Source organism: Vigna radiata, chromosome 7 (genome assembly GCF_000741045.1).
Source record: "Vigna radiata var. radiata cultivar VC1973A chromosome 7, Vradiata_ver6, whole genome shotgun sequence".
Classification (NCBI taxonomy): domain Eukaryota; kingdom Viridiplantae; phylum Streptophyta; class Magnoliopsida; order Fabales; family Fabaceae; genus Vigna; species Vigna radiata.
The window spans coordinates 50,325,268-50,337,900 of NC_028357.1; the positions used below are offsets into that span (position 1 = coordinate 50,325,268).

General features: G+C 37.9%; 2 protein-coding genes and 1 non-coding gene across 3 annotated transcripts; 1 reads left to right on the forward strand and 2 right to left on the reverse strand.

Annotated features, from left to right (window-relative positions):
- Positions 1 to 605: 605 nt before the first annotated feature.
- TRNAF-GAA lies at positions 606 to 678 on the forward strand. The gene has a single exon. It is a non-coding gene; the product is annotated as a tRNA-Phe (tRNA).
- Positions 679 to 1,197: 519 nt separating this feature from the next.
- LOC106769555 (glucan endo-1,3-beta-glucosidase 1) lies at positions 1,198 to 4,449 on the reverse strand. The gene is made up of 5 exons (XM_014655221.2): positions 4,351 to 4,449; positions 4,045 to 4,168; positions 2,653 to 3,966; positions 1,732 to 1,759; positions 1,198 to 1,584 (listed from the first exon to the last, which is right to left on the reverse strand). Exons 2-5 carry the CDS (start codon positions 4,103 to 4,105, stop codon positions 1,425 to 1,427), a joined length of 1,563 nt encoding a protein of 520 aa, XP_014510707.1. The 5' UTR covers positions 4,106 to 4,168; positions 4,351 to 4,449; the 3' UTR covers positions 1,198 to 1,424.
- Positions 4,450 to 9,836: 5,387 nt separating this feature from the next.
- On the reverse strand, positions 9,837 to 12,465 carry LOC106766567 (pinin-like). The gene is made up of 2 exons (XM_014651288.2): positions 10,650 to 12,465; positions 9,837 to 10,529 (listed from the first exon to the last, which is right to left on the reverse strand). The coding sequence occupies exons 1-2, from the start codon at positions 12,028 to 12,030 to the stop codon at positions 9,847 to 9,849; spliced, it is 2,064 nt and encodes a 687-aa protein (XP_014506774.1). The 5' UTR covers positions 12,031 to 12,465; the 3' UTR covers positions 9,837 to 9,846.
- Between the last annotated feature and the right edge of the window lie 168 nt (positions 12,466 to 12,633).

Here is a 12,633-nt window from a genome sequence, read left to right on the forward strand (position 1 = left end):
TTAAATGTCCAAACTATAACATATCAACCTCGTTTAACATGCAAATTAAGTAAGTCAATTTAGTTTAATTCACTTTTAAAAGACAATGACTTTTTTAGTTAACTTAAAAATTTGAATCTATTTTGACATCTCGGTATCTACTGTCATTCTCAAATTAACATACATTTATATAAATGTTATTAAAAAATCTGTTATACATTAGTTAAACGTAAAATTAATTATGTTAGAATACTTCAAATTATATTTTTTTTAATTGACTGAATTTATGACATTGGCTATTTTGCCCTTTTAAATTGAAGAGCACTGCTGAATTTTAATTGGTTCAACAAAATGATACTTAATAAGTTTATCGTACCAGTATATATTTTTGCCGAAGTTGTCACAATTTTAGTAGAACCTAAATTTACCTGAATAATTTCAATAATAATAAATTTGTTCTCCTTTTATCAATTTTAGGTTCTTATGATTAACTTTGCATTTGACTAATACAAAATTTAGTCATTTAATTTATTAAAGTTTGAAATATTTTTAATAATTAAGTAATTATCTTCTCTGAATATTAGTAGACGTAATAAAAATATTTAAATATTATTCAAGTATCAGTTGCGGGGATAGCTCAGTTGGGAGAGCGTCAGACTGAAGATCTGAAGGTCACGTGTTCGATCCACGTTCACCGCATCCGTTTTACCTTTTTAATGTAAGTTCTTATCATTCACATTTAACAAAAATGTTTCATAATATGAATTTTACAAAATTTATCTAGGTTATTTATAATTAAGGTAACTATATAATTTATTTATACGATAATATATATCATAATTTTTATGTAAAAACATAAATTTACATTATATCATTTATTAGAGTATTCAATTAATTGTGTACGTGTATTCCATAACTTTAAAGCACGTTTTAACTTGGAAGAAGAAAATGTCGGCACCATGTTCTCAAAAGTGAAAAATGGTTGGCCTGAGGAGAACTGCTACTTTTTTTTTTATTATTAAAAAAGAATACATTTTCAGCCAGACAGCTACCTTTCAAAACTAATTCTGCACTGGGTGAAAATAAATTAAAATTGTTAGGTATTTGGTATATAAATATTCAGATAAATGTTTATTGAGAAATCAGAAAGCTAATTTGAATAAGAAAAGGGACTCGTCAGCTAAAAATAATACTCAAAATATTGGGCTCAGACACAGATAATGGTGACGACATTGTAAACAAATTGATTAAGAAATACGTACGTTAATTACAAGAGCCCCCCACGAAAAATAATCAACGCTACTTTCTAATGAAAGGAAGCATCTAATAAACCCTAGAAATTTAGACCTACAGAACATACATTATTCCTTTCCTCTTATGACCTTATCCTTAACTTAATGAAATTCAAAATTCCCAAAAGAACAAAAAATTGAATTATTTGCAGCTCATAAAAGGATCAACAACACAGTGGGGAGACATGCAGCCAAGAAAATGAGCAAAACGTTGTGAATTGCATTTATTTTAATGCTGAGCCTAAACTTTTCCCCTGCACTGCTTGACACGGTGGAGTTCACCACCTCCTTTGTTTTGTTGCTCACTCTTTTACTGCATCACATGAAATAACAGGTAATCAATCACAACTGGGTAAAGATGCAGCAGGTTCTTTAAAAAATAACAAAATGTTCAGATTTTGAGCATAACAAAGATATCTAGAAAACACAATACGGAAACTGGGCAGATATTGTTTCTTACCTTCCAGGAAATATACAGCTCCCGTGACCTGCAAGGGTATTCCCCACATAAAAGAAAAAAAAAAGCATATTAATCACAAGTGTTATATTATACCTGGAAACAGACAACAAAGAGAAAAAAACACAAAACTGTGGAGCCCATTCTGCACTGATAATATCTCAAAAGTACTACTTGGTGGAGCTAGCAAGCAAGACTACAGTAAGAAATTGCCCTGTAAAAATTGGAGAGTACGAAAATTACAACTTCATGAAGGTAATCTAGAAACACGGTCCAGAATCCTAGCATTTGTCAGGAGAATCAGTGTGCTCTCAGACAAACCAGTGTCCATGCAAATGCAATTGCCAGCTCCCCCCTTTCTCTTTCAATTTTCACATAATAATGCCAAACCAAAGGGGGCATTTTGCAGTGTGTGGGCACCACACACAAAAGTGCCTCGAATCATTACCTCCCCACACCTCTATTTTCAAATCATTTCCCCGTTTCTTATCATAAGTAAAATCTCTAATCAGTAAGTGCTATTTACCATAGTCAGCTTCCTAAAACTCGTTTACATGAACTTTCATTACAGAAAGAGTAAAGTCTCTAGCACAGTAAACCCTCGAATCACTAATGGTCATGGCATGATCCTAATGAGTTTCCTGTAACTACCTCTCATCTAAACTTTTAATTACCAAGAATAAGTAACATATCTCACAATAGTTGCACAAAACTTTTCCTTTTATTGTTAATCAGTTAATTGTGCACCATTGCCACAAACTTAAGGTATGCTAATTAGAGAAAACAAGAGAGACCAACAATAATTACTCTAAATCGGCAACCCATTTAATGAAGTTAACTAAAGATTTATTTCTCGTTTATCTTGCTTCCGATTGCAGCTTAATTGAGCAAAATGACAATGAGAAAACTAAAAACTGAACTTACTGGGATCGGTGGTGGTGATCATAGCCACCCCATTGAAGTCACAAGTTCCTTGAGACTTGCCTTCTTTCTGGTAATAGCTATCAAACGCATACGAAGCATGGTTCTTCACAGTATTAGGCTGGTAGCAACTCTCCCCAGGCTGAATCTCCGAACAATTGGCCCTTCCAGGTCCACAAGCCCAATCCAGCGCAGCCTGCAACGTCTTCGAATCAAACCCATCCATGGCAATGCAGTATGTCTGATTGGTGGTATCGTTCGCCAAAAAGGTCCCAATTCCGGACACATGAAGCAGATACGCCGGCGTAGAGTTCCCGTAAAACAAACCCCAGTTGGCCTCCGACACCGGTGGAGCCCTCAAGTCTTCATTAAAGAGTTCGTAGATAAACACACTGGAAGTAGTTTCTGGATGCAAAGGGGATCCACTGCGATCAAACACGTGCCGAATCAAGTTGGAATTGTAGGTATCGGCATTGTCCCTGGTGGCATAAGGCTCCTTAGAGTCACCCTTGGCAGGCCACCCAGTTTCGGTGACAAGAACAACAACATCGGTGATGTTGAGGTTCTTCATGGAGAAATAGGCGGCGTCGATCATGGCATCGAGCACATTGGTGTAGTGAAGCAAGGTGTTGGGATCGACCATTTCCTTGTTAGGAGTGAGGGGTTTGAAGAGGGCATTGTCGAGAGGAACCACGCCCTTGTTCTGCATGAAGACGTAGTAGGGGTAGAGGTTCATCATGAGAGGGGAACCGGTGCGGGAGAGGAACTGAAGGAGAGGGAGAATGAAGGAGACGAGGGTTTGGTTGAAGTAAGCCTGAGAGGGAGGGAAAGGGTCGAGAATGATGGAGGCGGCATGAGGGGTTGAGACCTTGATTTGCTGGTGGAGGTTGGAAGCGACGAGGGCGTTGTAGAGGGACTGAACGGCGGGGAGAATGAGGGGGGCGGAGGAGGGGACGGTGGTGAGAACCTCGTCACCGACGGAAATTCCGGCGATTAGGGTTTGGGGATAGTAAGCGACGACGTTTCGGTCGATCCAGGAAGCTGCGGTGGAGTTGGAGGAGCCAATGGCGAGGAGCTGGTTGTTGGGGACGCTGATAATGACCCGAATCTTTGTCCCCGACAAGGCTTTGAGGATGTCCGGGTTGGCATCGTAGATTCGCACGTGCGTTATCTTCTGCAGTTGAAGGAAGGCGACGAGGTCGGAGGCAGGTGGAAGGTTGGAGACGTCAGTGCCGATGTTGACGCCGACGAATGGAAGCTTTTCCTCTTCCTCTTGATTTTGGTACTTGAGCAGGGAATGTAGTGGTTCTGCTTGAGCTGCAATGCAAATTGAAAACAAGTTAATTAGCGGTGAAGTTGGAGAATTTTTGAAGAGTTTGGGAGTTTGTCGGTTACCGAAGGCGGAGAAAGAGAGGAAGATGATGTGAATGAGAAAAAGGAGCTTAGAGTTTGCCATTGAAAAGGAGGGTGAACTTGACTTCCTCCTCCCCTGCTTCTGATTCTGCTTCAGCTGCAAATCCTTGCATTATCTCATCAAAAGATTGTTATTATTATTACTTACTTAAATATTATTTAGTATTTAAGGTAGGTGGAATTTTGTTGTGTTGTGTTGTGTTGGTGCGTGAAGAGAAGAAGAAAATGTGGAGAAGAGGGATTGACGAATCGAGGAGAGATATGGAGATGTTAGTTTGTTGAACTTACTTCACTCTCTTCTCACACTTTACTGCAAACTATTCTTTTCTCTCCCTTTTCAGATTCTGCTCCTTTCTCTAAAATGCCCTTCAACTACAACCCTATATTATATACTTCTCTTTACTCTTCAATAAAGAGAAGCTAGGAAAGGGCTTTTAAATTTTGAAACTATTTCTTTGTTCCATGTCCTTCACCCATACAAAGTTGAAATATGTTTTGGATTAACAGAAAAGACACCTCACGGACTTAATTTGGGAAAGGGGCTAGGCTTTCTGTCAGAGTATAAACTTGAAAAAATTGGGTAAAACTGTAATTCAACAGTTCATTGGTGCAAGACAGTGGCTTTGCTCCCATTTCTTTTTGTTCTAAACATGTGTTGCCGCTCAATAACTTTAAAATCTGTTCTAAATTTCTATGCCGTAATGTTTTCAAAGGTATGACCCGGTTAGTCAAGGATTCAACTGTTGATTATCCAAAAATGAAATAATTAACCAATTAAAAACATTAATTAATTGATAATTATTTTAAATAATAATAATCATTAATAGATAATTAAGGAGAATAATAAAATTATTAACTAATAATTAATAAAAATAATAAAAAGTTATTAATTGATAATTAATAACTCATATTTATAATTCCGTTATAAAGTTTATAAATATATGTTGATATAGAGATAAAGGATGAGCTTTTTTATGACTTATATTATTACATAATCAAGGAATAAAATCATTAACTTAAGAATGCTTCTTACTATTCTAGGAGATTATTTAACTATCAAAGCCTAATAGCATAGGATTATTCAGACAAGGAGGCGAACCCTCCATTCCATGTGTGACATTCCAAATATATAATAACCTTAATTATATAATATAGGCGTAACAGTCATTCAAAAAAGGGCAGAATTTAAAACTTAACAGTTAGAGTATCTCAAAATAACACCAAACCGAATTAAAATAAGGAATCCTAGTAATCTAAACTACAACGTCAGCGTCTTCTAACACTTGCTTCACTGGAATCTCCTTAAGAACATCTGCTCCCATCCAAGTGGACGATCATCGCAAGAGAAACATATCCAAGCAACATACAACATAAAAGTAAGGGTGAGCTAGGTAAACAAACATTATAACATGGTACAATCAATAAAGATCATCATGCTTAATTACACATAAGAAGAACAAGCAAAGTGTACCAAACACACCATGCATCAAATTACACGACACGACTCATCTGGATTTGGTATAATTGTCTAGCTATTGGTCGTCTTTGCACTTGCATAGTTCAGGGGGTCCATCCCCAACATTATGCAAGGTGAATCCCCCAATCTGTCTATGTCTAAACTCCAAGACTATAGACGAGGACCTCCCTCTACTCTCACCACTCACATTGTTCTCTTCTATATGAGTATGAACAATGCTTTAAGTGTAGGGATAGACAGACCATTTCAAAGCTCCCGACCTTATACAAACAACAACAACCCTCCTAACATCACATACAGTCATCTCTCCCTGAGATGTTCAGTTCATCCTCAATCAAGTCATCCAATTCAAGTATATAAACGTACATTCACCAAAGCAGTCAAAAAACATAACACCAAACCGAAAACTCTCTCAAATAGACAATATTGTCATGTTATCTCGATCATACTACATAACTCTATAATTTATTGTGAAATAATACATCCTCACAAATAAAATTAATTTAATTAAATATATAATATCATCATAAAACCTAAACCACCATTTAATTAACACTAAATAAGTCATCCAACAATAAAACTATTACTTTATTTATTTATAGTTTGTTCAAAGATTATCCAGAAAACTTGTTATTATACTATCATAATTTCCTTTAACTTCTTATCATATAATATTTAAGTATATTCCAAAGGATTTATATATATATATAAAAGCAAGTTATCTAAAATTTTTATTTTAAAAGTATTATACATTATCTATTTAACACATAAACAACACTGTAATTCCATAAATTAATATCACCAAATAGTATTATAATAATACCAATCAAATATCAGTTATAACAACTTTATATAATATATTATTATATAACATACAAAATCAAATAACTAAATAAACAGAAGATATAATATATATAACATAGTACAATATATTATATGGTATACTATTTATCAATCCCACGTTGTGTTAAAGCCAAAAGAATTTTTACAGCCACATACGTAACCTTCCAACCTTCTTCATATTCAATGTATAAATCATATCATCAATTTACTTTTCTAATATCAATCTTATTTTTCAGCAAGATAGCAAGGCTTTATATCAATATCATAATAGCAACCAACAAGCATTTTATACAATTTTTATGGTCATTACAGCAAGTACATTATGCCATATTTACGATAATTACGACAAATATTTTATTATTTTTTTAGGGTTAAATATGTTTTTAGTCATTATACTTTTGGGCGATTTTGGTTTTAGTCCATTTTCAAACTAAGGTACAATTTAGTCCTACAACTTTAGAAAACTCTGGTTTTAATTTTTTTTACCAATTTTTTTTAACTTTATTTGTTGTTTCAAACGCGTTTCTCAGTTAACTCTGGTTTTAGTCCTTTTTACCAAATTTTTTTAACTTTATTTGTTGTTTCAAGCACGTTTCATTATAGCATTTAGATTGTTTACACTGTTTGACACATTTTTTCTTCAATGTTAACTGAGAAACGCGCTTGAAACAACAAATAAAGTTAAAAAAATTTGGTAAAAAAGACTAAAACCAGAGTTTTCTAAAGTTGAAAGACTAAATTGTACCTTGAAAATGGACTAAAATCAAAATCGCCCCAAAATACAGGGACTAAAAACATATTTAACCCTCTTTTTTATAGCAATTACAACAAATATATTCTGCAGACTTTTAACCCAAAAACAGCAAAAATTTAAAATTTCAAACAGCATTTTCGTTCAATCAGCTAACAACAAGTTTTTGATACAATATTTTCATTCAAACAGCAACATTTTCTGGTGCAGAAACTTTATAAAACAACAGTATTTTTCATGACAGAAACAGAGTAAAACAACAACCATTTTTTCTGCAGAATTTTATTTTTAACACAACAAAGAATTTGCAGAATTTATAACAGCTAACAACAAGCCTTTTTTACAACAAATACAACATCCAGAACAGAACCAAACATCAAGGTTTTCTTGTGCAGACACAATAATTAAAATAGTGTGAAAAAAATAATTAAACACAGACATTCTTTCACAATTTCCACAAAACCCATCTCATGCATACAAGGATTTCACATGGCATAAATAAAAAGAAAACTCAGCTCCCCTTACTTGGAAAGTTTCATAGTTTAACTTGACGGGAACTCTCTAAACAGTGCTCCTCACAGCAAATTTCAAAGACACCCTATAAATCACCCAATGGTAATAGAATTAGTTTTTTAGACTAGAAATTATCACAAATTTGAAGTAGAACGCTTCTAGTGGCATGCATTCAGTAAAATAGCAATGCCCTAGGTTCTAGAAACAACGGATAAAAGGGAAAAACTACTTACCGGTGAAAATCGAAAATCCAATCGGATGGTTGTGAAGCTTTTTGCGCCACGGTCACTTGAGCACTACCTAATCCAACATGCAATGGCTCAGTGAGTGAGGAAGCTAGACCGAAGGTAGAGAAAGTAAGGGTTTGGAGTTCTAGAAAGAGGAACATTCTTAATAAAATAGGTTTCAGTTCTTCTTTTCTAAAAGCTTGAGAGAAACTATAAAGTGTACCTTTTTTTATATAAAAAACCTCTCTCTTTTATTTTAATTCAGTTTTCACCCCACTCTTTTAATATATAAATATATTATATTTCTTAGGTTCTTACACCATGCAAATGAATAATGATTATGTAAAACATGTACTTTTAACAGGGTAGCAGAAAGAAAAGTGTAATTTTCTTTGCATTGGCATCTTAATTGGGATGAGAAAAGCTAAACAATTTTAACTTTTTTTAATCTAGTTGAGAGGTACAGAACAAGTGAATATAACCAGTAGAGTTGCTATTGATTTTAACATGTGAAAACACTGTTAGCAACAAAACAAGTAACATTCAGAAAAGTAGCAGGAATGACAGTTTTGCTCCGGATGCAAACAGAGAAACACAGTTGGCTGTGTTAATTAAACTACCACGAGCACATACATGGCATAATGGAAAACACATGTTGAAGCAGAAAGACAGAATCTTGTGCTAATGCATTGCTACACCATACATTATCATGAGCCTACATCACAACCTTTCACCGTTGTCAAATCTGTGAATAGTCCAATACCCCTTAATCTATTCATTGCTTAATCTCAAGAAAGTTAAGTTTGTGCCACCAACTCGCCACTCAAATTATTTCCTACTTTCGAAGCTTTAGATTTTAATAATAATTACGATAAATAAATTAAGATTAACGATCATTATGTTTGCTTAAAGAAGAAAGGGAAAGCAAACTCACCCCAGCGGGTTCCTCAACCACATATTCACACCCTATGATCCAAAATAATAGACCTTTAACTAAAAAATGGCAAAAATCTAAGCAACATAATAAAGACTATTGTATTAATGGATTGTTGCAGTGTTTCTGTTGAACTTGAAACAGTTGTTCTTGCAACAAAGCAAAAATGTAAAAAATTAAGAGTTTACTTTTCCCACTTCACACTCACTGCTGCATTTTCTGCAAAATACCCTTTTGTCGGGTCAATTTTCCATCAGATCATCACCATTTCATTGCTAACACTTTATTTAACCATACCAACATAAAATGCAAAACTAATGTTTGTCATTTTAGTTATAATTTGCATTATTTTGTCGTACATGTATATATCCCACGTTACACAGTAGTTTTACTAGACTAACCTACAACTCTATTGTCTAGGATCCGAGGCATAATTGATGAGAATCGAGTAACTTCATTTGGCCATATCTCTTTGAAAGGTAATTAATTAGCTTTGATGGCGAGGCAAACACAGACAGAGCACTTGAGAAGTGACAAGAACTCTGCAACTAGACAGTGATTACAAATCCGGTTTTGAAATTTAAATCATTATATTAACCGATTTTGAAAATCCGGTTAAACATATGTTAATTTCATATATAGTAAAATATATTAGATAAAATAATATAATAATAATAATGTTTATAGGGAATAAATTGCTACGATTGATAATGTTTACAGAACAAGATATACATGTAAGGGTTTTTGTTGAAATTCATCCGCTACATTACATCACAATTTGTCTCTTTTTTGCTTATAGTTAATTTCCCACGTTATCAAACAAGAATTGTCAATGAGTTTAGGTACATTTAACTTTTGAAATTTGCCTCATAAATGCTTATTCAAGCATGTTTTTTTAAGCACAAAATGGTTGACTTGAGTACTTGACATGTATATCCATGGAGACTCATTCTCCAACGAGTGTATTGATGACATGGGAACAACATTTTTCAATAAGGCACACGAATATTCCCATGTTGTTGTAGTGGGTTTGGATCCATCAGAGAAGGCTGCTGGTATTGTCTTCCATGGAGGAAGAGCGGCGGCGTCCCTTCTTTCCTTTAGAGTCGCTGCCGCAACCAACGTAGCATTCAACACCGCAGATCTTACTAAAGCATGAGAACAATCCACTCCCACTACGACCCTTACCCTTACCCCCGCCCCCACCCCTACTCCTTCCACCGCCTCCACTCGGTGTACTACCACCGTCGGTGTGCCTCCGGGAGTGGCGACTCGTCTTTGTGCTTGATGTTGGGTGGCTAGAGAGCTCGCCCTGATCAATCACTGGTGGCAGGTCTGATCGCCACCTCTCCAATTTCGACTGTAACCCCTCCACGCTTCCGTCCAAGCTCCACCCTCCTTCCATCTCGTTTTCCCCCTCATCAATTACTGGCTTTCTCGCTATCGCCGCGGCCACTTCCGACGGGGACGGTCCCAGCTCCGACTCCGTCATCATCTGTCCCATGTTCCCCAAGTTTGACCTTCGCGGTGTCATGTACTCAATCCCACCGTTCACCTTCCCGTACGAATGCATCGGCGTCCCCCTGTACGGATTGAGTTTAGATACCGTCGGCGACTGCCGGAACTGCGACGCCACCACCGCCGGTGAGTTCCGAAACTGTGGCTTCGGAGATGCTAAATATTGCGGCTTCGGAGAGGCTAAATATTGCGGCTTCGGAGAGGCTAAATATTGCGGCTTCGGAGATGCTAAATATTGCGGTTTCGGAGATGCCATATATTGCGGCTTTGGAGATGCTATATACTGCGGATTCTGCAAATTCTTAAACTGCGGCGCCGGAGAACTGATGTACTGCGGTGCCGGAGAGTTCTTAAATTGTGGCACCGGAGAATTCTTAAACTGCGGTTTCGGAGAATTCTTAAATTCCGGAGCTGGAGAGCTCATATAATGTGGTGCCGGAGAATTCTTAAACTGCGGCGCCGGAGAGCTCATATAATGTGGTTCGTGAGAATTCTTATACTGCGATGTCGGAGAGTTCATATACTGTGGCGCGGGCGAGTTCTTAAATTGCGGTGCCGGTGAGCTCATATGCTGCCTTGCCGGAGAATTCCTAAACTGTGGTGCAGGCGAATTTAGATAGTGTGGCACTGGAGAGTTTCGGAACTGGTGTTTTGGGGTGGCGCGAACTTCGTAAGTAACGTTGTTAACAGGGACGTATTCTTCCTCCATTGTGTCGGTAACAAAGTTGTTTTCGCCAATGCTAATGTCGGAATCGGAGTTCGCGTCGGAATGGCCGTCGTGGTCATGGTGCTGGTTATGAACATCTTCGTAAGCGGCATCGTTGTGGTAGTGCTGAAGTGGCGAAATCTCCTCCACGTGGAGTATATCATCATCATCATGAGGACTCGCTTTTCCGCTCTTAATCTTCCAGGGCTCAACCGTGTCACTGTCACTGAGCATAGAGCTCGTTTCTTCGTTGATGTTACTCTCGGTCCTCGACTTCTTCTTCTTTCCTTTCTTCGTGTTATCCAAGTTAACTTGGTATGCCGAAATATTGGAGTTCGCTCTGTTATGGTTAGCCACGGCTCGGTGTTTCCGCGCCACGGCTTCCGAGGCCACAACTGAGCTCGTGTCACTCTTGGTGCGGCGGAGCTCGGGCTTAGGGCTGGCGGCGGCGAGGACGTGGGGGCTAAGATGGTTGTGGCTGTCGTAGGCGTCCTTCTCTCCCATAAGGTGGCGGTAGCCAACGGCGGAGGGGTTGTGAGTGTAGAGTGGAATGCTGTGCATGGAGCCGTCGAGGATGGTGAAGCCGATGTTGAGTATCCCCTGGGGTCTGCCAGAGGGGCGACGGACCTGGAGTGCGACAAAACGGGTGCCGAGCGAGGTGCGGTTGGTCTGGGAGGGGCGCGAGGGTGGAGGGGCTAGGTTTCCGACGAGGACGCGGACGGTGCCGACGTGAATGTCCTTGAACCAATGTAGCGCGTAGATCTCAATCATGATGGCAGAGGAATCAGAGCAGAGAAAGTCCTCGTCGACGCGAAAGACGAACTTGTCATTCCACGTTGGGTTGGTGAGGCCCTGCGTGTCGACGCATGTTGAGAGCTTCCGGTCCGGGTGGACCCATGCAACCGCGTAGGTTCGCATGGTGCGACCAACCGGAGCCAGGTCCTGAGCCGAAATGATGCTGAGTTCCAATAACTGGAAGGGTGGCATGATTTGAGACATTATTTCTGTGTAATATGAATTGGTTAGTCAAAAAATGAGGGGGAATGCAGGAAAAAGGTTATCTCGTGCATTGCATGGTGATGCTTTATTTGCACTTGTAGGCTCGGAGGTATTTTTCGTAGAGTCTGTCGGCGGTTTTTGAGCGTTTAAGTGTTTTGATCCAGGGGCGGCTGAATACGGAGGCGATACGGCGGTGGATGCGTGGAGGGGTGCCACTCGCCGTCGTCCAGGAAGGAGACGACGAGGGAGGGTGTGACATGAATTGGAGGTGGGAAATGGAGAGAGCAAGAGACCCAGCACGAGACCCAATCAGAGGAGCCATTCATTTCTTTTCAACCCTTCTTCTCACCGCTCTTTTCGCTTCCTTCCTTAACTAACTAAAACCACTTAAACCCTATCCTTCCCTTTTTTAGACTAATTAAGTAATTAATCATCTTTTTTTAACTACTCCTACCTTCTCACATCGTCTAACTATCTATCAATAAATACTATTTTTAATACCCATTACATCTATTGATATTATTTATTCAACAACAATATTCATTTTCCATTACATTCTTTTTAAATTGTTTTTTTTTATTCACTGAAAACCATTCAAAATTA